This window comes from Mercenaria mercenaria, chromosome 9, assembly GCF_021730395.1.
Source record: "Mercenaria mercenaria strain notata chromosome 9, MADL_Memer_1, whole genome shotgun sequence".
NCBI classification, from domain to species: domain Eukaryota; kingdom Metazoa; phylum Mollusca; class Bivalvia; order Venerida; family Veneridae; genus Mercenaria; species Mercenaria mercenaria.
Window position 1 is genome coordinate 40769516 of NC_069369.1, and position 27483 is coordinate 40796998.

At 37.0% G+C, this 27483-nt stretch overlaps 1 protein-coding gene across 6 annotated transcripts in view; it reads left to right on the top strand.

Annotated features, from left to right (window-relative positions):
• Window positions 1-27483, top strand: part of LOC123546976 (lymphocyte cytosolic protein 2-like) — a 212788-nt gene that overhangs the window by 7671 nt on the left and 177634 nt on the right. For 5 of the 6 annotated variants that reach the window (XM_045333676.2, XM_045333678.2, XM_045333681.2 and 2 more), the window contains exons 2-4: window positions 1061-1123; window positions 12907-12959; window positions 17521-17571. In XM_045333676.2, coding sequence (XP_045189611.2) covers window positions 1061-1123; window positions 12907-12959; window positions 17521-17571 — 167 coding nt within the window. The remainder of the gene's footprint in view (window positions 1-1060; window positions 1124-12906; window positions 12960-17520; window positions 17572-27483) is intronic. The other variant, XM_045333679.2, reaches the window with a different exon arrangement.

Here is a 27483-nt window from a genome sequence, read left to right on the forward strand (position 1 = left end):
CACGGTTTAAAATAATGATATTATTAGCTCACCTGAGCAATGCTCAGGTGAGTTATTGTGATTGCTCAATGTCCAGCGTCCATTGCCTGTCATCTGTCTGTCAACATTTAGCTTGTGTATGCGATAGAGGCTGTATTTTTCAACTGATCAACTTTTTCAACTTTCAGTTTCAACTTTTGATCAGAATGATTACCTAAATGAAATCTAGGCCAAGTTCGAAAGTGGGTTAGGGTTAAAAAATTGTCAATAGGTCAAATCAAAGAAAAACCTTGTGTATGCAATAGAGACTGTATTTTTCAATTGATTTTCATGAAATTTGATCAGAATGATAGCCTTGATGAAATTAAGGTCAAGGTTGAATATGGGTCATCTGGAGTCAAAAGCTAGGTCGCTAGGACAAATCAAAGAAAAATGTTTTGCATGTGATAGAGGCTGTATTTTTCAACTGAGGTTCATGAAATTTGGTCAGAATGATTGCCTTGATCAAATCAAGGACAAGTTCGAATGTAGGTCATCTTGGCTTAAAAACTAGGTCACTAGGTCAAATTGAAGAAAATACTGGTTACAATTAAGAGACCACATTTTTGGTCCAATCTTAATGATAATTGGTCAGAATATTTGTTTCCATGAAATCACTTGGTCAAACAAGCTTACACTGTTATGGTGTGTTTTTCAGGTGAGCAACCTAGGGCTATCTTGGCCCTCTTTTTTTAAGATGATAAGACCAAATACTGCCCATCTTATATGACCATCTGGGGCTAGAGGATATAGTTGAACCTGCTCTCTACTCGGACAGATCTTATTTTCTGAAAGTTGATGTGAAACACCGTACCTCACTTTTATTCTCACTATTGCATCTTATCTTTGTCTTGCAGTAACACCCACAAGTCCTGCTTGCAGTAACTCCCACAAGTCCTGCTTGGATGGATGAAAACACAGACAAGTGGTTATTTTATCTAACAAAACAAATGTGACAAGTCAGAATTCAGAAATTTTACTGAATTCAGTTATATTTATATTCTGTACTATATTACTTTTTAAGTAACATTTATATTTTCAGAACAAGTTGTCTGACTGCAGTAAATATTTTCGTGAGGGAGGCGTTGATGGCAACAAATTAGTTGTAAGTTAAGCATTTGAATGTCAGCTTATACCTAATACTTACACAATAAAATCATGTGAAACATTTTCTATATGGAAGGTGACTAGCCATAATATAATCACATTTTATGAGATTGCTTTGAAATTATTTAATTTTGTTTGCAGAAATGTTTCTGTTTTCTTTTACTATAGTCCATTTTAATTGACCTGGCGGGATGTGGTTTCACGACGGTCCACTGCTTTATTGTGCAGGATGTGTAGTATATTTGGCAACCTGATTTCTTATTCACCAATCTGACTAAAGTACATCTCCTATTACGCTACGCTTAGGATCTGAGAACGAGCTTATGACTGCCTCGTTCTGACAACCCTTTCGCTAGCCAATCAGAGTTTAACTTACAACATTTTGCAAATCTATAGTTAGCCTTGATTTTTGATATTTATAATTCTTATGTCATAATGTGTCAGATAGCCGGTTAGCTCAGTCGGTAGGCCACTTGCTCTGTAAGCGAGGGGTCCCGGGTTCAAGCCCTAGATTGACTGTACACTTTTATGCCCCCACTTCGGAGGGGGCATATAGATTTGCCCTTGTCCGTCCATCCATCCTTCTGAGAATGTTGTGTCGTGCCTAGTTCCAAAAGTATTTGATATAGAGTCACAAAACTTCACAGGAATGTTGGTCAGCATGTGTAGTTGTGCACCTGGGGTTTCGCTTCCGGATTCATTCAGTATTGTAGGAGTTATGGCCCCTGACTTTGTAAATACTGGTCATTTTAGTGTTGTGTCGCGCCTAGCTCCAAAAGTATTTGACATAGAGTCACAGAACTTTACAGGAATGTTGGTCAGCATGTGTAGTTGTGCACCTGGGGTTTCGCGTTCGGATTCATCCAGTCATGTAGGAGTTATGGCCCCTGACTTAGTAAAAATTGGTCATTTTAATGTTGTGTCATGCATAGCTCCAAAAGTATTTGACCAAGAGTCACCAAAGTTTACAGGAATGTTGGTCAGTGTGTGCAGTTGTGCACCTGGGGTTTCGCATCCAGATTCATTCAGTCATGTAAGAGTTATGGCCCCTGACTTAGTTAAAAATTGGTCATTTTAATGTTGTGTCGTGCGTAGCTCCAAAAGTATTTGACCTAGAGTCACCAAAGTTTACAGGAATGTTGGTCAGCATGTGCAGTTGTGCTCCTGGGGTTTTGTGACCGGATTCATTCAGTCGTGTAGGAGTTATGGCCCCTGACTTAGTTAAAAATTGGTCATTTTAATGTTGTGTTGCGCGTAGCTCCAAAAGTATTTGACCTAGAGTCACCAAAGTTTACAGGAATGTTGGTCAGCATGTGCAGTTGTGCACCTGGGGCTTCGTGTCCGGATTCATTCAGTATTGTAGGAGTTATGGCCCCTGACCTAGGAAAAAGTTGTCATTTTAATTTCATGTAGTGGGGGCATCTGTGTCCCATAGACACATTTCTAGTTCTTTCTCTCAAGTTGACATTCGGACAAGTGGTCTGATTGGTTCAAATAAAAATAGATTTGCGAAAATAAAAATAGCAATATTCAGGGTTCTCTGAAACGCCGAAACAAGGTTTGACTCGAGAGCAAAATATGTGGGCGGAGTTACTCGCTTGTCACCGATAGCCGCGTATAGCCAATCAGCGTTGCCCATTTCCACTACACCGCGAGACAGGCGGCATAATTATGTATGATGAACTCAATTACATGTCATTGTCGGCGTGATTGCATATGCATAGGTGACAACCATTGATTGTAAACAACGGATAACGAAGCGTTTGAAGTAACTCCGATTGTTTTCTCACTTTAAAATTACGAGGCAGAATTAAAGAAATATTTAGAAAAAGTGATAATTAGGCTTAATTATGAATGTCCGAGTAATTTTAAGATGCTGTCGATGTGGTCTTAACGTGATTATTTTTTCTGCAAAATTGCTGATGTTACTGAAGAAGCATTACGTTGATCATAGACATACTGTACATTCTAGCTTAAGCTTTTTGTATTTTAGACCAAATGTTTTAATGCTTTGCTCTTAATAAGTATTAAAAAGTAGGGGGATTACGTCCAGGTAGATCAGCAGGTTTGGGGAAGGGGGGTGGGGTGTGGGGAGTTTGTCCAAGGGCGATTTTGTCTTGCATTCATTTTTGCTTGCATTTTTCACCTATTTAGTCTCATCTTAACAATATCTGGGTGAAGAATTGTGATTACAAAACGTCTGTTGGTCTACACTTAATTTGACAGTACAATAGAGGCCTGTGTTTTGAGGAAACATTAAAGTCTATCCGTCAGTCTAGATGGGACTGCAACTTTTTGAGCTTTGGGAGTCCCAGGACTGCAACTTGAAATTGCTAGTGAGAACCCTGAATATTGGAAATCCAAAATATACAGAAGACGAATATGAATGGGTCATTCTCAGATCTTCGTTTAGAAGATCAAGTACTTTACTCAGATTGTCTTATTAACTGGCCATCTACCTTACACTGTAACCACTGTAGTGCTGCCTATTTTGCTCGTTTTTCTGAGATGACCATTATTTGCATAAGCCAGAGATTAACTCTGCCTGCCTGTCTAATGAGGACTGCAAGGGCGTATCCAGGGGTCTATGATGGATTTTAACACTCCCTCCCTTTTTTGGCAAAGTTTGAAAATTTTATTCCATTAACATAATGCCATTTCTATATGTTTTCTGCATTCATCAGCTTTTATTATCCTCCGCCGATGAAATCGGGAGGTGGGTATTGAAATGGCGTTGTCCATCCGTCAGTCCGTCTATCCGTCCGTCCGCAGCCATTTCTCAGTAACTACTTGGTAGAATTTCATGAAACTTGAAATAAACATGAACCAACATACTGCGATGATGCCCGTCAAGTTTTTTTTTTTATTGGTCAATTTCCCTCAGAGTTATTGCCCTTGATTTAATAAAAAATGTCCGTCTGCAGCCATTTCTCAGTAACTAACAGGTAGAATTTCATCAAATTTGAAATAGACATGAACCAAGATACTGTGCTGATGCCCGTCAAGTTTTTTTTTTGATAGGTCAATTTCCGTCCGAGTTATTGCCCTTGATTTAATGAAAAATGTCTGTCTGCAGCCATTTCTCAGTAACTAGCAGGTAGAATTTCATCAAACTTGAAACAGACATGAACCAAGATACTGCGACGATGCCCTTCAAGTTTTTTTTCGATTGGTCAATTTTCCATATAGTTATTGCCCTTTAATTGTTTAAAAATCCACAGATCTGTACATAACAAACCAACCAATTGGAAGAATTTCATTAAACTTCTTTCATTCTTTTCCATGAACATTTATTATAAACATGTGATGTTGTGTACCTACACCTGGTCACCACCTTACGTTGGTCCCCCCCCCCCCCCATTTTTTTTTTTTTTCATTTTTCATTTTCTTTCAATATTTATAATCAACATGTAAACTGTTGTATCCTCCCCCCCCCCCCCCCCCCAAACAAACCATTCATTTTCTTTTAATTTGATTTTGACTAATGAAATTATTTGCTTCTTGGTAACATTCTTAACTTTTTGCTGGAAATTTATTTTTTTGCCGTTCCTCAACTCTGACCCTTTCGGTGGGGGATTCCAATTCATCGAATTTGCTTGTTGGATTATCACCAGACTCGCTCTGAAGCACCGTTCTAAGGTACTGGCTCAAATATTTGTTCAAATCATGGTTCTGCTTGACTATATTTAGGGGATGCCAGAGATTAAAATAGAAAACCCTTTAAATGACTTCTTCTGATGAACTGTGTAATGGATCATCAGCAGTCTTATCGGGCCTTTCATGTCTCATTATTATTTCTGGAGTTATAGCCCTTTTTAGCTTGTCTGATTTTTAGCTCACCTGAGCAGGAAGTGCTCAAGGTGAGCTTTTGTGATGGCCCTGTGTCCGTCATCCGTCGTCGGTCCATCGTCATCAACAATTTGACTGTTAACACTCTAGAGGTCAAAGTTTTGGCCTAATCTTAATATAACTTGGTTAGAATGTTACCCTCAATAAAATCTTGGACGAGTTTGATATTGGGTCATCTGGGGTCAAAAACTAGGTCACCAGGTCAAATCAAAGGAAAAGCTTGTTAACACTCTAGAGGTCACAATTTTGGCCCAATCTTAATGAAACTTGGTCAGAAAGTTACCTTCAATAAAATCTTGGACGAGTTTGATATTGGGTCATCTGGGGTCAAAAACTAGGTCACCGGGCCAAATCAGAGGAAAAGCTTTTTAACACTAGAGGTCAGAATTTTGGCCCAATCTTAATGAAACTTGGTCAGAATGTTACCCTCAATAAAATCTTGGACAAGTTCGATATTGGGTCATCTGGGGTTAAAAACTAGGTCACCAGGTCAAATCAAAGGAAACTCTAGAGGTCACAATTTTGGCCCAATCTTAATGAAACTTGGTCAGAATGTTACCCTTAATAAAATCTTGGATGAGTTTGATATTGGGTCATCTAGGATCATAAACTAGGTCACCAGGTCAAATCAAAGGAAAAGCTTGTTAACACTATAGAGTCCAAATTTATAACTGTATCTTCATGAAACTTGGTCAGTATGTTACTCATGATGATCTCAAAGTCCTGTTTGAATCTGGGTCATGTAGGGTCAAAAACTATGTCACCAGGTCAAATCAAAGGAAAAGCTAGTTAACACTCTAGAGGCCACATTTATGACTGTATCTTATGAAACTTAGTCAGAATATTAATCTTGATGATCTTTAGGTCAAATTCGAATCTGGGACATATGGGGTCAAAAACTAAGTTAGTTAACACTTTAGAGGCCACATTTATGACCATATCTTAATGAAACTATCTTGATGATCTTTAGGTCAATAGGTCAGGTGAGCGATACAGGGCCTTCGTGGCCCTCATGTTTAAATAAATCTACGAGGAATCATCGTCCATTGACTGTCAGCGCCAGTTTTAGTGTCGGTGTTGGTTAAAATTTTAGTTTAGGTCCACCTTATGATATGCATTTTGATAAAATTATGGCCCTTTTTGTACTTTGGTTAAAATACTATAAAAGCTACAGCTTTGAAACTTTGCACACTTGTTTATCATCATTATGTGACTATGTAGGCCAAGACCCATAACTGTGATATGCATCTTGTCAGAATTATTGCCCTTTGTGTGCTTGCAAGAGTTTCTTGGTTAAAATTTTTCACCTTTTCTCAAAAACTCTAAGAGCTACAGCTTTGAAACTTTGTGCACTTGTTTTTCATCATAGGTGACTATGTAGTTCAAGAACCATAACTCTAACCTGCATTTTGTCAGAATTATGGTCCTTTTTGTACGTAGAAAATTTGAACTATAACTCTTTTGTTACATATTGTCCAGCACTTGCAGAGGAGCGGTGGCACCCATAGGCAGTGCTCTTGTTTGGACTATGGAATTTTTGTTGGGAGTTAGGGGTACACTAGAGTTGTACATCCATCCGAATTTACTACATTCATATCACAAGAAGAATTTGACCCAGAGTCATCTGACCTCTATTGATTGTCATTCAACACGTGAAGTTGTGCATCTGGTGTTTTAATGGGGATTTCAGACAGCCAGATCAGAGTTATGGACCTTGACTTAGTAAAAAATGTGCATAAAAAGGGCCAGAAATGTTGTGTTGTATGTATCTCAGAAAGTATTTAACTAGGATTATGAAACATAGTAGTATTATTTAGCATGATAATTTGTGCACTTGGTGTTTTGTTTAAGATTTCACTCAGCAAGACTTATGGCCCTTGACTTAGGGCCAAAAAAAAAATATGTATGTTTCCTGTGACATGCCAGAAAAAAATAGGGTAGGTAGGTTGATTTTTTTTTTTTTTTTTTTTTTTTTTTTTTTTTTTTTTTTTTTTTTTTTTTTAGAATATGCATCTTTACATTAGTGGAATTCCCTTGTCTGCTTTTGCCTATTGTCTTATCAATACATATATGTCTATCCTAGATGGTAGATGCTATACACTTTAAATATTAATAACACAGCTTTTTATATACCCTTTGGCTTTTAATCTTATTTTTAAATACATACCGTCAGAATATTTCAACAGATGCACCATTGGTTCAAGCCTACCTTAAACTCATGATTTTTTATGTCAAGTTTAAGGCAGGGATGTAATTTTTTTTCCACACCACCTGCCCTGCAGGACAACTAACCACTAAAATCTGCTTGCCCTTAGTGAACAGTCACATGCCCTTATAACTGACATGTTTAATATTGTCACTTTTATGAAAGGAGTATTATACATGTACTATAAGTAAATTTAAAATGTAACACTCAGTAGACAAATATGATTCTCTTGTACACTACATTTCCTTTTTAAGGTGGCATATTTGTTCTTCTTAAACTTCCTTTTTACAACAGACATTTTTATTTTTCTTTCCTGTATTTTTGTCAGCAACACCAGCCAGTTGCTTTCCAAAATAACTGCAGCGATAGTAATAATAATTAAAGTCTATCCCCTCCTGTATTTTCCTAAACTGTTAGGACAGCATAAAATACTTAGTTATTTTCATTTTCTCAAGACTTATTTCCCAAAAATAATTATTTTGAAAAGTGTCCCCAAAATATGGACATAATTATCATCATCCACACACCCTTTGTGAAAGCGAAAAAAAAATTATGGATATTATTCTGTTTATAAGCTAAGTAATTGGCCTTGTTTTCATCATTAATTAACAACCTCCAAAGAGCTAAAAGAAGTGTGTCGGTATCATGGCATCTGAAGTGAAGATCAAAGCGGTATAGTTGCCCGAGATTGTCATGGCATTACGTCATGTTTTCGCGCCATGTGAAACATCACTGTTTGATCGTACCGCCTCGCTTCTTTAAATTGTTGAGAAGAAATCAATAAAAAAGTTTCTTCTTTATTTTTTTTTAAAGCGAATGTACAACATCACGAATGAACTTAGAGGTAAATGTGTCAAACGATTATTCCGGATATCCTACCTCTGTGACCTGTTTGCCCTCAAAGAATTTACATTATTGTTAGAGAAGAATATCTTACAAAGTGTAGTGTCAAAAATAATTCTTGTACGAAAAGATTCATTTAAAACTTAATTAAAAACCGCAACAACATCATACTGCGTTATTCTAAAGCGACATTTCTATTTACATTCACGAGGTCACGTAACCTATTCTGCCGCGCTAACAGAAATCTGTTTGCCAAAAAAACGTTTTACTCCATGTTTTTAAACTGCTGCCGCTTTTTCATTATTTGAAGATTTTTTAATTCTGTTTTTTATACTTTCTGTTCAAAAGTCTGAATTTTATGACCATATTATGTATCATTTATTTACTTTAAGAAAGAAATAAGTAATTAAGATCGCGCTGTTTGAAATTTTACAAGTGATTACATGAAAATTCGGCCGTTTTTATAGAATTTTGCCTACATTTTTGTCAATGTCTTATTAAAATTATTATAGAATTCAAACTGTATTACTTCTCAAGCGGTGTTGAAAATTTGAAGTGATTATATTAAAAAATGAATGCACTACGCGCATTTTTTGTGTTCGTGTCGATAAACAAAAGTAACGGCGATATTAGATATTACGAAAGGTCGCACGTGCTCGTGGAATGGAAAATTACCAGCATGACGTTTTGATATCTTTATGATTCGCAGGTTAATTCCAGTCAATCCAGGTATTTTTTCGTGATATAATTTCTGAACTTGGTAAAGTTACGACGTAAAAACCACTCGCCCGATCGGTCGAGTATACAGCGAAGTCCACTCGTCCAAAGTGCTATAAAAATAAATATTTCTTTGACAATTTAACTCGTCAATGTACGATGGATGTGATATAGAACTGTCAGATACTCCCGCAAATTTTCGTCCGAAAAAAAGTTTAGGGTCGGGGGCTAAAATTAGGATCGGTCGGGTCACCGGAAACATCCATATTTTTTTTTACGCCTAGTCAAAAATAAGCATTAAAGGGCATAAAGGTGTGTGTCACCAGCATCTTTAAAAGTTTTTGACTTCCAGTTGTGAAATATTGGAGGATTGTTGTATAGTATTTGAGACTGTGCACCTGGTTATGCCCCCGGGCATATTTAGCAACTGAACTGTTCGTTAGTATGTCTGTCAGATCAAACCACATTGCCTATAGCAAACATTAATGACCCGATTTAATTAATAATCCTTGTGGCAAGACCTCCATTAACTTACCTATATATCATAGAGTTGACCTAGACCTTCATATGAACGTTTTTGCAAGACCTACAAACTGACCTACATAATAGATAGCCTTGACCCTCATTATGACCCGCACCATCAAACTTAAAACCAAATTAAACAACATTCTTTTAGCCCTACAGCTCATAAAAATGACCCATTTTAGTTCATTATGACTTAACTCAACAAACGTTATGGCAAGATCTGCAAAAATTGACCTATATATAGATGACTTTGACCTTTCTTGTTTTTTTTTGTTTTGGGGTTTAACACAGCTTTTCAACAGTATTTCTGTCATGTAACGACGGGCAGTTAATCTAACCAGTGTTCCTGGATTCTGTACCAGTATAAGCCTGTTCTCCACAAGTAGCTGCTAACTTCCCCACATGAAATATCAGATGTGGAGGACAAATGAATTCAGACACAATGTCTTTTATCAAATCATCACGGAGAACATACACCCCGCCCGAGGATCGAACTTGCAACCCCGCGATCCATAGACCAACGCTGTCCCTACTGAGCTAAGCGGGTGGGCTATTGACCTTTTTAGCTCACCTGTCACAAAGTGAAAAGGTGAGCTTTTGTGATCGCGCGGTGTCCGTCGTCCGTCCGTGTGTGCATGCGTGCGTGCGTGCGTGCGTGCGTGCGTCAGTCCGTAAACTTTTGCTTGTGACCACTCTAGAGGTCACATTTTTTATGGGATCCTTATGAAAGTTGGTCAGAATGTTCACCTTGATGATATCTAGGTCCAGTTCGAAACTGGGTCACGTTCCGATAAAAACTAGGTCAGTAGGTCTAAAAATAGAAAAACCTTGTGACCTCTCTAGAGGCCATATATTTCACAAGATCTTCATGAAAATTGGTCAGAATGTTCACCTTGATGATATCTAGGTCAAGTTTGAAACTGGGTCACGTGCGGTCAAAAACTAGGTCAGTAGGTCTAAAAATAGAAAAACCTTGTGACCTCTCTAGAGGCCATATATTTCGCAAGATCTTCATGAAAATTGGTCAGAACGTTCACCTTGATGATATCTAGGTCAAGTTCGAAACTGGGTCACGTGCCGTCAAAAACTAGGTCAGTAGGTCAAATAATAGAAAAACCTTGTGACCTCTCTAAAGGCCATATTTTTCATGGGATCTGTATGAAAGTTGGTCTGAATGTTCATCTTGATGATATCTAGGTCAGGTTTGAAACTGGGTCACGTGCAGTCAAAAACTAGGTCAGTAGGTCTAAAAATAGAAAAACCTTGTGACCTCTCTAGAGGCCATATATTTCATGAGATCTTCATGAAAATTGGTCAGAATGTTCACCTTGATGATATCTAGGTCAAGTTTGAAAGTGGGCCACGTGCCGTCAAAAACTAGGTCAGTAGGTCAAATAATAGAAAAACCTTGTGACCTCTCTAGAGGTCATATTTTTCATGGGATCTGTATGAAAGTTGGTCTGAATGTTCATCTTGATGATATCTAGGTCAAGTTTGAAAGTGGGTCACGTGCCGTCAAAAACTAGGTCAGTAGGTCAAATAATAGAAAAACCTTGTGACCTCTCTAAAGGCCATATTTTTCATGGGATCTGTATGAAAGTTGGTCTGAATGTTCATCTTGCTGATATCTAGGTCAAGTTCGAAACAGGGTCATGCAGGGTTTTCCCTCGGGTTTTTTATTTGGGAGTCCATGGACTCCCATGGCTGCCAATTTAAGGGTCCCTAATAATTTTTGGGGGTCCACAAATTATTGATCTTGAAAATGGACATTATTACTAAAAAAATTTATCCTAAAACCGAATGAACTTATATCTTTTTAATTTAGATAGCAGCTGATTCAGTATTTCGGAATGGTGTCTTTCAAAATGGCATGAGCTTCTCAATTCAGACTGATAACAAAAGCTGTGACAGTCTTTTTGTAATGATCAAATAGCTAGTAATTACCGGCAATTAAGTGTCAACTCGTGTCAATTATGTTGTTCACAGTTTGATCTTAGTTAAAGATAATACTCGATCCTTAATTAGTATCATAATTTTTGTGATTTATTAATATTTTTTCATCAAAATACTTTAAATTGATATGAAATTAATTTTGTTTAATAAAAAAATAAACCATTCGATCTTTTACGGAACGTAACGGCAATCTTAGATTTTAGCGGTGTCAGTTAGCGCGGAGAGTAGTTTCCCTTTACCAAAATGGCGAACATCGGTAACAAAACTTGTTTTGAAGTTGGAAAGTCGTCTATACCTGTGTATAATGAGCACCCACGATTCGGGGATGGTCCCGGTGGTAAAAAGCTGCGCATTTTACATGGGTATCTGCGCAAAGGAAGCTTCAGTGCAAAGGAGTTTCGTGACCAATTTTGCGGGTCCAGTGGACGCAGAGGCACTACAAAATGCGAGTCCAAAGCAGTCAAAGCGCGTCAGGGACGCAGAAAACCTGCGTCCGGGAAAACCCTGGTCATGTGCGGTCAAAAACTAGGTCAGTAGGTCTAAAGATAGAAAAACCATGTGACCTCTCTAGAGGCCATACTTGTGAATGGATCTCCATAAAAATTGGTCAGAATGTTCATCTTGATGATATCTAGGTCAAGTTCGAAAGTGGGTCACGTGCCGTCAAAAAGTAGGTCAGTAGGTCAAATAATGAAAAAAACGTTGTGACCTCCCTAGAGGCCATACTTTTCATGGGATCTGTATGAAAGTTGGTCTGAATGTTCATCTTGATGATATCTAGGTCAAGTTTGAAACTGGGTCAACTGCGGTCAAAAACTAGGTCAGTAGGTCTAAAATTAGAAAAATCTTTTGACCTCTGTAGAGGCCATATTTTTCAATGGATCTTCATGAAAATTGATCTGAATGTTCACCTTGATGATATCTAGGTCAGTTTCGAAACTGGGTCACGTGCGGTCAAAAACTAGGCCAGTAGGAATAAAAATAGAAAAACCTTGTGACCTCTCTAGAGGCCATATTTTTCATGAGATCTTCATGAAAATTAGTGAGAATGTTCACCTTGATGATATCTAGGTAAAGTTCAAAACAGGGTCACGTACCTTTGAAAACTAGGTCAATAGGTCAGATAATAGAAAAACCTTGTGACCTCTCTAGAGACCATATTTTTCAATGGATCTTCATGAAAATTGGTCAGAATTTTTATCTTGATAATATCTAGGTCAGGTTCAAAACTGGGTCACATGAGCTCAAAAACTAGGTCACTATGTCAAATAATAGAAAAAAACGACGTCATACTCAAAACTGGGTCATGTGGGAAGAGGTGAGCGATTCAGGACCATCATGGTCCTCTTGTTTGTAATAAAAGAAGAGTCATTTAGATGCCACAGGGTCACAGTTACTAAAAATAGACAAATGGTTTCCTTGGGTCAAGGTCATTGTTACTAAAAGTTAAAAAAATTGTTTCCAGTGGTTTCGTGGCATTGCCATGTTTCTTATGTAGATGAAGTAGTCAATTCATTGTGAACGTCTAAATTTATCTGCATTAACAGCTGTTTGTAACATGAACTTCAAGTACAGTGGCAACTGCAACAGCATACCTCCCTAGAAGTCAAAATAGATTTCCTGTAACAGGCACTTCAGTTTAAAATGCCATCAATATGTTCCAAGTTAAAATTTTGTTTGCTTTACAGAATATAACAGAAACAGATCTCAACAACATACATTGTCCAAAAAAATATACAAGGTAATTCTCTTTTTCATTACTATACATGTCTATATTGTGTTTATTTCTTCTAAATTAAGGAAGACATTTTGCATACATGTTTATGCAATATACAAGTTAGATAGTTAAGAAGCTTGATATTTCTATTTGTAGAGATGGTACCTAAAATTTAAAATTGCATCTGATATTACTTTCTGTTGAAAACTTGATACCGAGGTACTGCAATTATATAATGGTTAAACTTTCATACTAATTTTTCATGCTGAAAGGCAATATTTAATCCGAAAAATTTGGTCAAGTGGAGCCAGTGACAGATAACTCTTCTAGGACTATTAAGTTATCTGAACAAACTATGCATAAATTCGAATGTGTTTCCCCAAAATATAGTTTACTTCAATGTCTATGAATAATCATTCAAACAAAAAAAATTGAGCATTATCTTTCAGTTTCAAACGAATTAATTCAAAGACAATTATTTTTATTTATTACCACCGATAATTTACAGGTATGGTATGATCATAGGAAAGAAAATATTATTCATGAGAAAAATATAAATAGCCTATAAGAATTTAACAACATGGAATCCCTGAACATTTTACAAGAATAATCAAAGCCGCAAAATGTATGAGTTAAAAACAGAGCGATATAAAAATTATATTTTATCTGATGGTCACACAAAAACCAAACCAAAAACTGTGCAAAAAGAAGTTATTTCGCTTTTTATGGCATACACCTTGTGTTTACAAATGTACCTAATTTGCATATTGACCGAGGCGTGCGGATCGCATTTACCTTGCGAAACTTGCTGTTAAGAAACTTATATTTAATATAATGCAGACGTTATTTAGCATAAATAAAATGGTTGTGCTGATTAAAAAGAAATGACAATCATCTTTTTTTTTTAGCTAATCTATAAAAACAATGAAGCCTGTGTCGTCGTCAAAAGTTCCTGTATTTACTGCACAGTGCTATGTTAAAGTATTGCTAGCGTGAGATAAGCGATATGCACTTCAGTTTTGCACTTGATTTGTTGTTGTTGCCGTTGTATACATAGGCTTAGGTACCATCTCTACTATTCCCAAAATTCATCTGAAAATAGTTTTATGTATGGGTAAACTTAATTGGTGTAAACATTCACCTTTGTTACTATCAGAACTTGACAGAGCGGCCCACTGCCACTAGATCAAAATGAAAAATGCCTCTGTACATGTTATACCCTACCCCTAGGTACACTAGGGTGTACAGAAGCATTTTCATTCTGGTCAGGTGACAGTGGAGTGGCCTAAATTTGAATGGATTGCTATTGGCACTTGGTCTATGTCCTCATGCAGATTTGTTTAGTTGTATTAATAATGCTGCACAAAAACTGGTAAATTGTAGAGGGGAGCTTTGTTATTTGCAATAAATACAGTTGTTTTTAGCTCAACTATTTGGAGAATAGGGGTGTTATTCTACTTGCCCTGGCGTTGGTGTGAGCTGTCTTGGTTAAAGTTTTTTGGCAACCTTTGTTTTTCTTTGTTGCTATTGCTTATATCTTACTGTGACTTCACATTAACATCATTCAGCATGCAAGCGAAGTTTGTGCTGGGGCTGGGCCCATTATACCCAAGGTCAAGGTCACCAAGGTGTCAGCTTAAGTTATTTTTAAGGTTAAAGTTTTTTGGCAACCTTTGTTTTTCTGTCATGTCACATAAACATACGCACAAAGTATATGCAGGGGCTGGGCCCATTTTACATAAGGTCACCAAGATGTTACACTTTGATTATTTTTAAGGTTAAAGTTTTTTGGCAAGCTTTGTTTTTCCGTCATATCTTTGTTGCTTATATCTTGCTGCAAGTTCATATAAACATTATTCAGCATGCGAACAAAGTACATGCAGGGGCTGGGCCCATTATACACAAGGTCAAGGTCACCAAGGTTATTTCTAAGTTCAAAGTTTTTTCAGCAACCTTTGTTTTTCTGGCATATCTTTGTTACTATGATTGCCTATATTTTACTGTAACTTCACATACCAGGGAAAACAGTGTCCAGCATACAAACAAAGTATGTGTAGGGGCTGGGCCCATTATACCCAAGGTCAAGGTCACCAAGATGTTATATTGGAATTATTTTCACGTTAAATTTTTTCGAAAGCTTTGTTCATAGACATATCTTTGGTATGTTAAAAGAAAATGACTTGAAATTAAATACAACGTATATTTCTTTATAATCATCATCTGCATATGTGGTCACTATCTCCATAACTCTTGTTGTATTTTTGACAGAATTATGCCCTTTTCATACTTAAAGTTTGTTGCCAATCTTCGCTTTCTAGATATAACTTTATATCTTGGTCCATCCTCCTTTAAAGTAGAGGTCTCTTATTGAGACATAAATTTATTTTACTGTCAAATCGCCGGATAGTGGAGTGCCCGGTCTTACGGACAGCTCTTGTTTTAATAAGGAATGAATGTTTCATGAAGAGCAGTAGTGCTAGGTTTGTAGCATATATTTGGTATTTTATGTTTTCTTATAAATGCTAGTATTTTTTCCCCTTCAGAGTTTATGGTATACAACACATAGGCTTTCCTATTTATGCCCCAGTTGTGTTCAGAAATTTAACATTTTTAACTCAAATTAACTTTCAAGAAGCAGTTGTCAGTCTGCTTCTTTTCAAGGAGAAGTATAGGCCATGAGAAACAGAACAATTTCTTTAATGTCATTTAAATATACATGTTTCATAAATGCTAGAGTGGTTTTTCTTAAATAAGGAAAAATTTACAAAAGCAAGTATAGGATAGATTATAAAATATCACTGTGCAGCTTGACCGCATTTTTAATATGATCTTGAAAAGTTTAAGGATGTAATTTTTTTCCCCTTTATATCACTTTAGGTAATACAAATCGCAAGCATGGATCAGTAAGCTTTTGAAATATTTCTTCCCTTCCCAGGTTCCCATGTTTCTTTCTCCCTTATTGCCCCCTCCCAAATTTTTCTGTCCTCCCTTATTTCCTCCTTCCTTATATTTTCTCCCTTCCCATGTTTCTTCCCTCCCTTTATTTCTTCCCTCCCAATGTTACCTTCCTCTTTTATTTCCTCCCTTCCCATATTTCCTCCATCCCAATGTTCCTCCCTCTCTATGTTTCACCCCTCCCTATGTTTTCTTCCTCCCTTATTTCTGCCCTATGTTCCTCCCTCCTTATATTCACTCCAGTCCTGAAATTGATTTCTTTGATTTTCTCATATTTCTAGATATTTTTCCCATACTTTGACGCATATATATGGATAGAAGAGATTGTTCTCTTTCCAGCAGTAGTATTTTCAGCATATTTTACCTTGTGAAATTCTGTGGGTTTCGACTTTTCAAAAATATCGTCTGTTTTTAACAAATTTCACCACAGAAAATGTCACACTTCCCCAGGGTTTCTATTCAGATTGCTAATCCTATGGCAATTATACATGTGTTTTCCCTGCCTAGAGGTAAAAACTGCATAGTTTGCATGAATAGCCACCTAAACCTACCATAAAGTCTTAGCAGAGTTTTCTCCATTTTTTCCAAAGATTTTACTGAAGATTACTTTTTTCAGCCTAAATAACTTTTTTTCAGAAAAAGATATTTTAATAATTCTTTTCAGTCTACATACTTTGATGCAGCTAACTACACATAGATCTAAAATAGATTGTTCCTACTTGAAGTTTGTATTTTTAGTTACACTGCCTACAAGTTAACCCTGCTTTACGACATCAGGTGGCCTGGTCACAACCCTGCTGTACCATACCAGGAGACCTGGACTTTACCCTGTTGTGGTTTAAACCTTCACTCAGAAGTTTAATATTTATAAATGAAATTAGACAGAAGCAGTGGAACTAAAATCACAAACTTCAGCTTCTAGACTATTAGAATGAGGCATTTCCACTGCCAAAAATTTATATGCTGACTACTCTAGGCTCTGAGTCACTGTGTGCATACTATTTTGTTTCATTTCTTCCTTAAAATTTCAAAAGCAATACAATGAGGGCATAGCTACACCACAGCCAACACAGGCATTTGCCTTCATCAAAAATTTTCAAGATACAAATGTTGAATGGCAGATTCAGGATAGTCCAGCATCTGTTGTCCATTGTCTGTCTTCAGCATTGTAACTTAAACATCTCTGAAACTAAGGTCAGAATTGCACCAGACTTGGTCCGCAGACTCTAGCAAGGCCCTCTCTCAATTGTGTTCAAGTGGGAGCACTTAGCTTGTAAACATATTTAAACTGCCCACTGAATGCTAAAGCTTTGATATCTCCTTTATAGTTTCATTATATAGAGTATATCAAAATGAGTTAGTTTCAGTACAAAATGTGTTAAACATGTTCATTAAAATGATATAAATGCAAGCTTCTGTTCAATATGATCAATACTAAAAAGCGTGCATGAACTTAGCCAGAGCAGCCAGAACTAACCCTAACCCTAACCTCTAACCCTTCTGGCTACTCTGGCTGTTCTGGTTGCTCTGGCTAAATTCTGAAAAATTACTAAAAAGCTTAAACAGCCATGTTATATCAGAAAAGCTGTAAGGGTATGTGATAAATGATACTATGTATCTCATTTTTCAGAGAAATATTAAATCAAGTTTCCATGGTAGCAAGACCAGGATGCCCGCCCAGGTTTGTATTAATTAATATTTATTTACATAAATAAAATTATCAGTGGATATAATTGTGCACATTTTTTTTTCATATTAAATTTTACATTATGTTGTTTTGCCACCAGCAACTTCAAGGTAGTTAATCAGATTTCAGTCCAGTAATGGATTTGTTTGAAAGTTTAACAAATGATCATTTACACCTTATTTTGTTTACTGAGTGCTTGATGTATTCTTAAAATATGATTTACCTATACTGGTTGCCCAACCAGATATTTTGTCTTGGCATATGTTTAAATTTAATAAACCTACTTTGCCTATGGAAAAGCTCTTGTATTACATTTCTCAAAGATTCACATGGAAAAAACATATACTTTGAAATCATTGAATTTCGTCAGCACGAAATTTTGTATGTCTGTGTATAATGCACGAACAGCATTAAAAATTGCAATTCTAAGTAGTTAATAGACTAATCAGACAAGGAAGAATCCCATTTTCCATTGATCAGACAAGGAAGAATCCCATTTTCCATTGGCAAAACGATTTTCATCATAACAACCCCAACCTAAAGGGCTGGCACCGCGATGACAGTTGTACTCTACTTGCTGAGGTCTTATGTGTTTTCCATTTTTTTCTCTTACACAATTTATCCACCAGTGCAATTCCTCTGTACTATCATTGCTAAGTATAACATTTCTGTCAAAATTCATATCAGAACCAAGCCCTAACACTTTGTTTCTCTCTAAACTTCTATAATGTAGTGGTGCTTCAAGAACTTCATAAAAAGCATTTATCACTAAACCAATAAAAGACGCCAATTTTCGTAACAACACAAACTGCTTATTAAGAAGTTCAGAAGCTAAGGAAATAATTTTTGAAACTTTTTCTTCTGTAAGAAAAACCTTGAATAAAACTGAATCTAGAATAAACCCAAAAAATACTATTCTCTGTGTTGGTATAGTGCATTTTATTTGACCTGGCAGGGCATGGTTTCGCGACGGTCCACTACATTATTGTGCAGGGTATGTAGTATATGTAACCAATGTAGCGTTGAATGTTAGTCTTTGGTTACCGAAGATTACAGAATTAAACAGTTATATTGCTCAACCTATTTTACTCATTTTTTGAGAATACCTAACACCAACTTAAAATGCTCCTGTTTAAAATGTTCATACTTCACAAATTCATTCAAGTACTTTAGATTAATTACAGGTCTAAATTTACCACCTAGCTTTGAAACAGTAAAAATATTTGAAATAAACTGCCCAGGTTCTGGTTTGGAAAACACAATTCTCCTTTGTGTAAAAGATCTGTCTAGATTTGTCTAGGAATTACGTTTTGATAAGGAATGGAATGAAAATCAATACAATATCCTGTGATTGTTTGTAAAATCCATGGATCATTAGTAAAACGTTTCCATACATTTAAACAGAACTTAAGCCTACCTACATGAGAGGTGGTGTCTAGTCTATCTAGTTTGGGGCAGTAGAAACAGTAGCTGAGGCCCTTGCTCTACCTCTCTGGAAATTCTACTGGCCATACTGTTGCCAATTGTACTGATTTCTCCCATACTGTTGTCCATATGGACTAAATCTATTGGGTCTCCTTGTCTTGAAACCAGAAGTTCGACCCTGAAAAGGTCTATGAGAATTACTAGAGCCATAATATGAGGCACTTACAGACCTATCTCTAGCTAGTGAAAAACCAACTTTGCAATTCTTCACTTCCTTGGTGATGTCATTGCCAAATAATTTTTTGGTAATGGGAACATTGACATTGCAAAGATTGCTATATTTCCTATTGAGAAAGGGTCGACACTGATATCTGCGTCTTAAGTAAATGTTGTACTGAACCTGACCAGTTAACCTTATCAAATCGGTCAAAATACTCTTGGCCTCACTATTACCAGTGATGTCATGTTTCAGAACAGAAGCCAAACTTACGACTGCAACCATTTCAGCAGCAACAATACTCTGAATATCCACCAAACAACGATCAGCAGTCTGGCCTCTCTTGCCAAGAACCTTCCACACATTCAAATTAATGGAAGGTGGTGCAAGCAAATCACAATTTTCCAGCAACTTATACTTTTGTAAAATGTCAGAAATATTGCTCTGAGATGTACATGACAAATTTACTAATTTTGCTAAGGCCTTATCAATAGAAGGACCCTTTTCTGAAACAGGAATTTGGGGTAAATCACAATCATCTTCATCATAATCAGACTCATCATGATCATTGCCAAACATAGCCTTTTCAAGGTCTTTTTTAGCATTATCAGGGGGAAAATTCTCCTTGAAACCAAAACTGTCTGAGCAATCATTATCATTACCACCATAACTCAGAAATGTCATCAGGATTTACTTCTACCTGTAGATTGGGTCTACCACGAAAACTCTGTGAGCTTTCTTCATTATTCAAACCTAATTTGGCTCTCAAAACATCTATATCTTTAGGAGTTAATTCCTCCAAATTCAGATCATTTTTCTTATTCTTGCTTTTCTTGGTTGTCTTAACTTTGGATGTATTTTTCTTTTTTGTGACCACTGACTTCAATTTTTTCGTGCTTGCAGCACTTGTCTTGCCAGTTTTACCTTTCTTCTTGGACGAATATTCACCTACCTCAACCTCCGCGCCGACTGGAGGTGTAGAAACAACTTTAGAATTTGTATTGATATCAGCTTCTTCGAAGCCTTCAAAATCATCACTCGACGCTAAACTGAGGACTTCTTCCTCGTTTGATCTCATTTTTACCAAATACTAGGTAAAAAACCAAAAGCTGGAAAGTATTATCGACACTACATGCCGATATGAGCTAAAAAACTTACCAAAAAACAAAGTACAAAGATTTACAGCTGAAAAGCATGCACCATAAAACGTGCCAACTTACTCGTCTAACGCTCGGTAAACTATGAAGTTAGTAGCGCCTGAGTGAGCATGATGCAGATGACGTAGTTCTATTGGTTTATTAATCGGTTTTTTACTTTAAAATGCGGTGCTTTCTCGCGATACTCGATAGACATGCTATTTGTATACATGTGCAAGGCCAGAGGCCTTACAGAAAATAATGTGTTTTTGCACATGTTTGATAAAATATAAATTGTTTAGATTCATGAAAAAAAGTTCCGTACATGCCTGTTGTTGAATGGGCGTCTGCATCTAAAATTACAAGCTGTTGAACTTGTGCACATGTTATTTTCTGCCGAGAAACGTGTAATGTGAATTGGGTAATAATGCATTGGATGCATATCTAGCAATTTATTTAAAATATGTAATAGTCCCAAAGTAGTAATTTACTACATATCAGTAAATATAAACATTGCAGCGCGGGGCCGAAAAAAAATCAAATAACAGCCGCAGCATAGTGCGGTTGGCACGTGACGCTATGTCAGACTTCTATTTTTATCCCCCGCCGATGAAATCGGGAGGTGGGTATTGAAATGGTGTTGTCCGTCTGTCACGTCCGTGCATGCGTCATGTGCATCCGTCCGCAGCCATTTCTCAGTAACTAGCAGGTAGAATATTATAAAACTTGAAATAAACATGAACCAACATACTGCGATGATGCCCGTCAAGTTTTTTTTTTGATTGGTCAATTTCCGTTAGAGTTATTGCCCTTGATTTAATGAAAAATGCCCAAATATGTCTGTCCGCAGCCATTTCTCAGTAACTATCAGGTAAAATTTCATAAAACTTGAAATAAACAAGCAGCAACATGCTGCAATGATGCCCGTCAAGTTTTTTTCTAGTTGGTCAATTTCCCTTAGAGTTATTGCCCTTGATTTAATGAAAAATCCGCGTTGGCAGCCATTTCTCAGTAACAAGCTAGTAGAATTTCATGAAACTTGAAATAAATATGAACCAATATACTTCGATGATGCCTGTCATTTTTTTTTAATTGGTCAGTTTTCCTCTTAGAGTGATTGCCCTTTAAATAATTAAATATCTACAGATTTGTACATAACAAACCAACCAATTGGTAGAATTTCATTAAACTTCTTTCATTCTTTTCTATGAACATTTATTAGAAACATGTGAAGTTATGTACCCACACCTGGTCGCCACCTTGTCTTTGAAAAAAAAAAATCATTCTTTTTTAGTATTTTTTTCAAACCTTCCATGAATATTTATCAACATGCACCTTACTCCTCCACTCAGTCGTGCCTGCCCCCCACCCCCAACCCCACCACCCATTTTTAGCCTACCATCATCAGATGGTGGGCTATTAAAATCACTCTGCGTCCGTGGTCCGTCCGTCCGTCATTCCGTCCGTCCGTCCGTCCGTCCGTTAACAATTTCTCGTTATTTCCATCTCCTCAGAAACTACTGGGGATTTTGACCAAACTTTGTCAGAATGATGTATTGGTACCCTAGTTGTGTCCCCATGAAAATCAGACTGGTTCAACAATTTATGAGTGAGTTATGGCCCTTTGTTTATTTCTATAATTTACATAGATTTATATAGGGAAAAACTTTGAAAACCTTCTTGTCCAAAACCACAGAGCCTAGGGCTTTGATATTTGGTATGAAGTATCATCTAGTGGTCCTCTACCAAGATGATTCAAATTATTTCTCTGGGGTCAAATGTGGCCCCGTCCTGGGGGTCACATGGTTTATATAGACTTGTATAGAGAAAAACTTTGAAAAACCTCTTGTCCAAAACTACAGGGCCTAGGGCTTTGATATTTTGTATGTGACATCATCTAGTGGTCTTCAACTAAGATGATTCAAATTATACCCCTAGGGTCAAATATGGCCCCACCCTGGGGGTCATATGGTTTACATAGACTTATATAGGGAAAAACTTTGAAAATCTTCTTGTCAAACCACAAAGCCTAGGGCTTTGATACTTGTAATGTAGCATCATCAAGTGGTTCTCTACCAAGTTTGTTCGAATTATCCCCCTAGGGTCAAATATGGCCCCGCCCCGGGGGTCACATGGTTCATATAGACTTATATAGGGAAAAGCTTTTAAAATCTTCTTGTCAATAACTACAACATTCAAGTTTGGACATGTATATTTTTGAGTGGCAAGATGAACCTTGACATGAGTTGACCTTGATTTTGACCTAGTGACCTACTTTCACATTTCTGTAGCTACAGCCTTCAAATTTGGACCACATGCATAGTTTTGTGCACTTGAAGAAACTTTGACCTTGATTTTGACCTAGTGACCTACTTTCACATTTTTGAAGGTACAGGTATAAAATTTGGACCATATGCATAGTTCCGTGTTTCAAAATGAAATTTGACATTGATTTTGACCTAGTGACCTACATTCACATTTTTGAAGGTACAGTCTTCAAATTTGGACCACATGCATAGTTTTGTGTTCCGAAATGAAATTTGACCTTGATTTTGACCCAGTGACCTACTTTCTCATTTCTCAAGCTGCAGCCTTCAAATTTGGACCACATACATGGTTTTATGTACCAAAACAAACTTTGACCTTTACATTGACCTAGTGACCTACTTTCACATTTTTGAAGGTACAAGCTTCAAATTTGGACCACATGCATAGTTCTGTATTCTGAAATAAAATTTGACCTTGATTTTGACCTAGTGACCTACTTTCAGATTTCTCAAGCTACAGCCTTCAAATTTGGACCACATGCATAGTTTTGTGTACCGAAATGAACTTTGACCTTAAGATTAACCTAGTGACCTACTTTCACATTTCTGTAGCTACAGGCTTCAAATTTAGACCACATGCATAGGATTGTGTACCGAAACAAACTTTGACCTTGACGTTGACCTAGTGACCTACTTTCACATTTTTGAAGGTACAGGCTTCAGATTTGGACCACATGTATAGATTTGTGTTCTGAAGTGAAATTTGACCCTTGATTTTGACCTAGTGACCTACTTACACATTTCTCAAGCTAAGCTTCAAATTTGGACCACTTGCATAGTTTTGTGTACCAAATTAATGGCCGGATTCTTTCATGCAAAGTAAGTTCTTTTTCTATTTTTAGCTCTCCTGTCACAAAGTGACAAGGTGAGCTTTTGTGATTGCGCAGTGTCCGTCGTCCGTCGTCCGTCCGTCCGTCCGTCCGTGCGTCCGTAAACTTTTTGCTTGTGACCACTCTAAAGGTCACATTTTTCATGGGATCTTTATGAAAATTGGTCAGAATGTTCATCTTGATGATATCTAGGTCAAATTCGAAACTGGGTCACGTGTGGTCAAAAACTAGGTCAGTAGGTCTAAAAATAGAAAAACCTTGTGACCACTCTAGAGGTCACATTTTTCATGGGATCTTCATGAAAGTTGGTCAGAATGTTCATCCTGATGATATCTAGGTCAAGTTCGAAACTGGGTCACGTGCAGTCAAAAACTAGGTCAGTAGGTCTAAAAATAGAAAAACCTTGTGACCACTCTAGAGGTCACATTTTTCATGGGATCTTTATGAAAGTTGGTCAGAATGTTCATCTTGATGATATCTAGGTCAAGTTTGAAAATGGGTCACGTGCCTTCAAAAACTAGGTCAGTAGGTCTAAAAATAGAAAAACCTTGTGACCTCTCTAGAGGCCATATATTTCAAAAGATCTTCATGAAAATTGGTCAGAACGTTCACCTTGATGATATCTAGGTCAAGTTCGAAACTCGGTCACGTGCCATCAAAAATTAGGTCAGTAGGTCAAATAATAGAAAAACATTGTGACCTCTCTAAAGGCCATATTTTTCATGGGATCTGTATGAAAGTTGGTCTGAATGTTCATCTTGATGATATCTAGGACAAGTTCGAAACTGGGTCACGTGCTGTCAAAAACTAGGTCAGTAGGTCTAAAAATAGAAAAACCTTGTGACCTCTCTAGAGGCCATATATTTCATGACATCTTCATGAAAATTGGTCAGAACGTTCACCTTGATGATATCTAGGTCAAGTTCGAAAGTGGGTCACGTGCCATCAAAAACTAGGTCAGTAGGTCAAATAATAGAAAAACCTTGTGACCACTCTAGAGGCCATATTTTTCATGGGATCTGTATGAAAGTTAATCTGAATGTTCATCTTGATGATATCTAGATCAAGTTCGAAAGTGGGTCACGTGCCATCAAAAACTAGGTCAGTAGGTCAGATAATAGAAAAACCTTGTGACCTCTCTAAAGGCCATATTTTTCATTGGATCTGTATGAAAATTGGTCTGAATGTTCATCTTGATAATATCTAGGTCAAGTTCGAAACAGGGTCATGTGCGGTCAAAAACTAGGTCAGTAGGTCTAAAAATAGAAAAACCTTGTGACCTCTCTAGAGGCCATACTTATGAATGGATCTCCATAAAAATTGGTCAGAATGTTCACCTTGATGTTATCTAGTTAAAGTTTGAAACTGGGTCACGTGCCGTAAAGAACTAGGTCAGTAGGTCAAATAATAAAAAACCTTGTGACCTCTCTAGAGGCCATACTTTTCATGGGATCTGTATGAAAGTTGGTCTGAATGTTCATCTTGATGATATCTAGCAAGTCAAGTTTGAAACTGAATCAACTGCGGTCAAAAACTAGGTCAGTAGGTCTAAAATTATTAAAATCTTTTGACCTCTCTAGAGGCCATATTTTTCAATGGATCTTCATGAAAATTGATCTGAATGTTCACCTTGATGATATCTAGGTCAGTTTCCAAACTGGGTCATGTGCGGTCAAAAACTAGGCCAGTAGGTATAAAAATAGAAAAACCTTGTGACCTCTCTAGAGGCCATATTTTTCATGAGATCTTCATGAAAATTAGTGAGAATGTTCACCTTGATGATATCTAGGTAAAGTTCAAAACAGGGTCACGTACCTTCGAAAACTAGGTCAATAGGTGAAATAATAGAAAAACCTAGAGACCATATTTTTCAATGGATCTTCATGAAAATTGGTCAGAATTTTTATCTTGATAATATCTAGGTCAAGTTCAAAACTGGGTCACATGAGCTCAAAAACTAGGTCACTTTGTCAAATAATAGAAAAAACGATGTCATACTCAAAACTGGGTCATGTGGGAAGAGGTGAGCAATTCAGGACCATCATGGTCCTCTTGTTCATTTTTACATTTTTCAAAATTTCATTTGTTTACTAAATTGTAAATTCTATTTCAAACCCTTTCTGTTTCTTACGGGAGGAAAAATAGCTAAGTGTAAAAAATAAGTGTGAAACGTCCCCACGGAATAACACGTGAAATTTCCCGAAAATCTCCAAAATAGAGAATATTTGGCAATGGCGACCAGAAATAAACAACAGCGAATTCCCATAGAGAAACTGAAATTTAGTCGCACGGGAAAACCAGATGATTGTTTCAAAAATCCTTGAAATTCTCGAGGGTGACTTTTTTTTTATTCACAAAAACGTGCTTTATGTTCTTTGATCCCGTTTCATTTCTTCATATCAGCCCAAAGTTGAGGTCCAAAATTAGGTGGGACAGACTATAGTTATATTTTTAACTTGGTCTGATTTAAAAAAAAAAAAAGTATTAGGTATTCGCTTCGACATTTGATTGTGAGCATTGGATTTGATTTAGATTTTTGTTTAGGTCCACTTTTTCTCAATAGCTATAAAAGTCATAGCTTTGAAACTTTGCACATAAGGTGAATTAGTAGGCCAAGGACCATTACTCTCAATTGAAAATTTTTGAGCTGAAAAATTGTCTATACCTGTGTATAATCGATGTGCACCTATGATTCATGGGTGGTCCTGGGGGTCAGAAAACTGCGTATCATACATGGGTATCTATGGTATGGCCATTTATGTTTGTTCTCCCCCCCCCCATGAGTGGTGAGGGCATATAGATTTGCTCTTGTCCGTCCGTCCGAGTACACAATTGGTACCTTAGATGGTAGGAGGTGTGGCCTAGGACAATAGAAATCCATTGTATTCATTCCGTAACCACTTAATTCTTTTGTTCCTTAAGTGGTAATTCTATTGTTTTCAAACAATGGAATGACCACCTAATACATGAATCGTATGGGTGTCTGTCCATCCGTCCAAAGTTCGTGACGCGCCTAGCTCAAAAAGTATTTGATATAAATTGATGAAACCTTGCATGAGTCTTTATCATGATATGAACTTGCGCACCTCCTATTTTTCGTCAGGCTCCGCACAGACACATTCTTGTTTGTTTTGTGTTTAACACTGTTTTTCGAGTATTTCAGCAATTTAATAGCGGGCAGTTAACCTAACCAATGTTCCTGAATTCTGTACCAGTACATACCAGGTGTTCTCCGCAAGTAATGCCAACTTCCCCACATGAATCTGAGATGGAGGACGAATGATATCAGACACATTGTCTTTTACCAAATTGTCATGGAAAACATATGGCCCACCCGAGGATCAAACTCACGACCCCTCAATCCATAGATTGGCGCTCTCCCTATTGAGCTAAGCGTGCAGGATGGCGATTTATTTACTTACAAAATTGGAATTTCTTGGTTAAAATTTTTGTATGTCCATTTTTAGCTCACCTGAGCCAAAGGCTCAGTGTGAGCTATTGTGATCACTCACCGTCCGGCATCCGTCCACATTTTCCTTTAAACAACATCTCCTCCTAAACCACCAAGCCAATTTTGATGAAAGTTCACAGGGATGATCCTTGGATGGTCTTCTTTAAAAATTGTTCAAAGAATTGAATTCTTTACAGAACTCTGGTTGCCATGGCAACCGAAATGAAAAGCTTCAAAAATCTTCTTGTCCAAAACCACAAGGCCTAGGGCTTTGATATTTGGTATGTAGCATCATCTAGTGGGCCTCTACCAAGAGTGTTCAAATTATCCCCCTAGGGTCAAATATGGCCACGTCCTGGAGGGAAAAACTTTGAAAATCTTCTTGTCCAAAACCATAAGGCCTAGGGATTTGACATTAAGTATGTAGCATCATCTAGCGGGCCTCTACCAAGATTGTTCAAATTATTCCCCTGGGGTGAAAAGAGGCCCCGCCACGGGGTTCCCTAGTTTTACATAGACA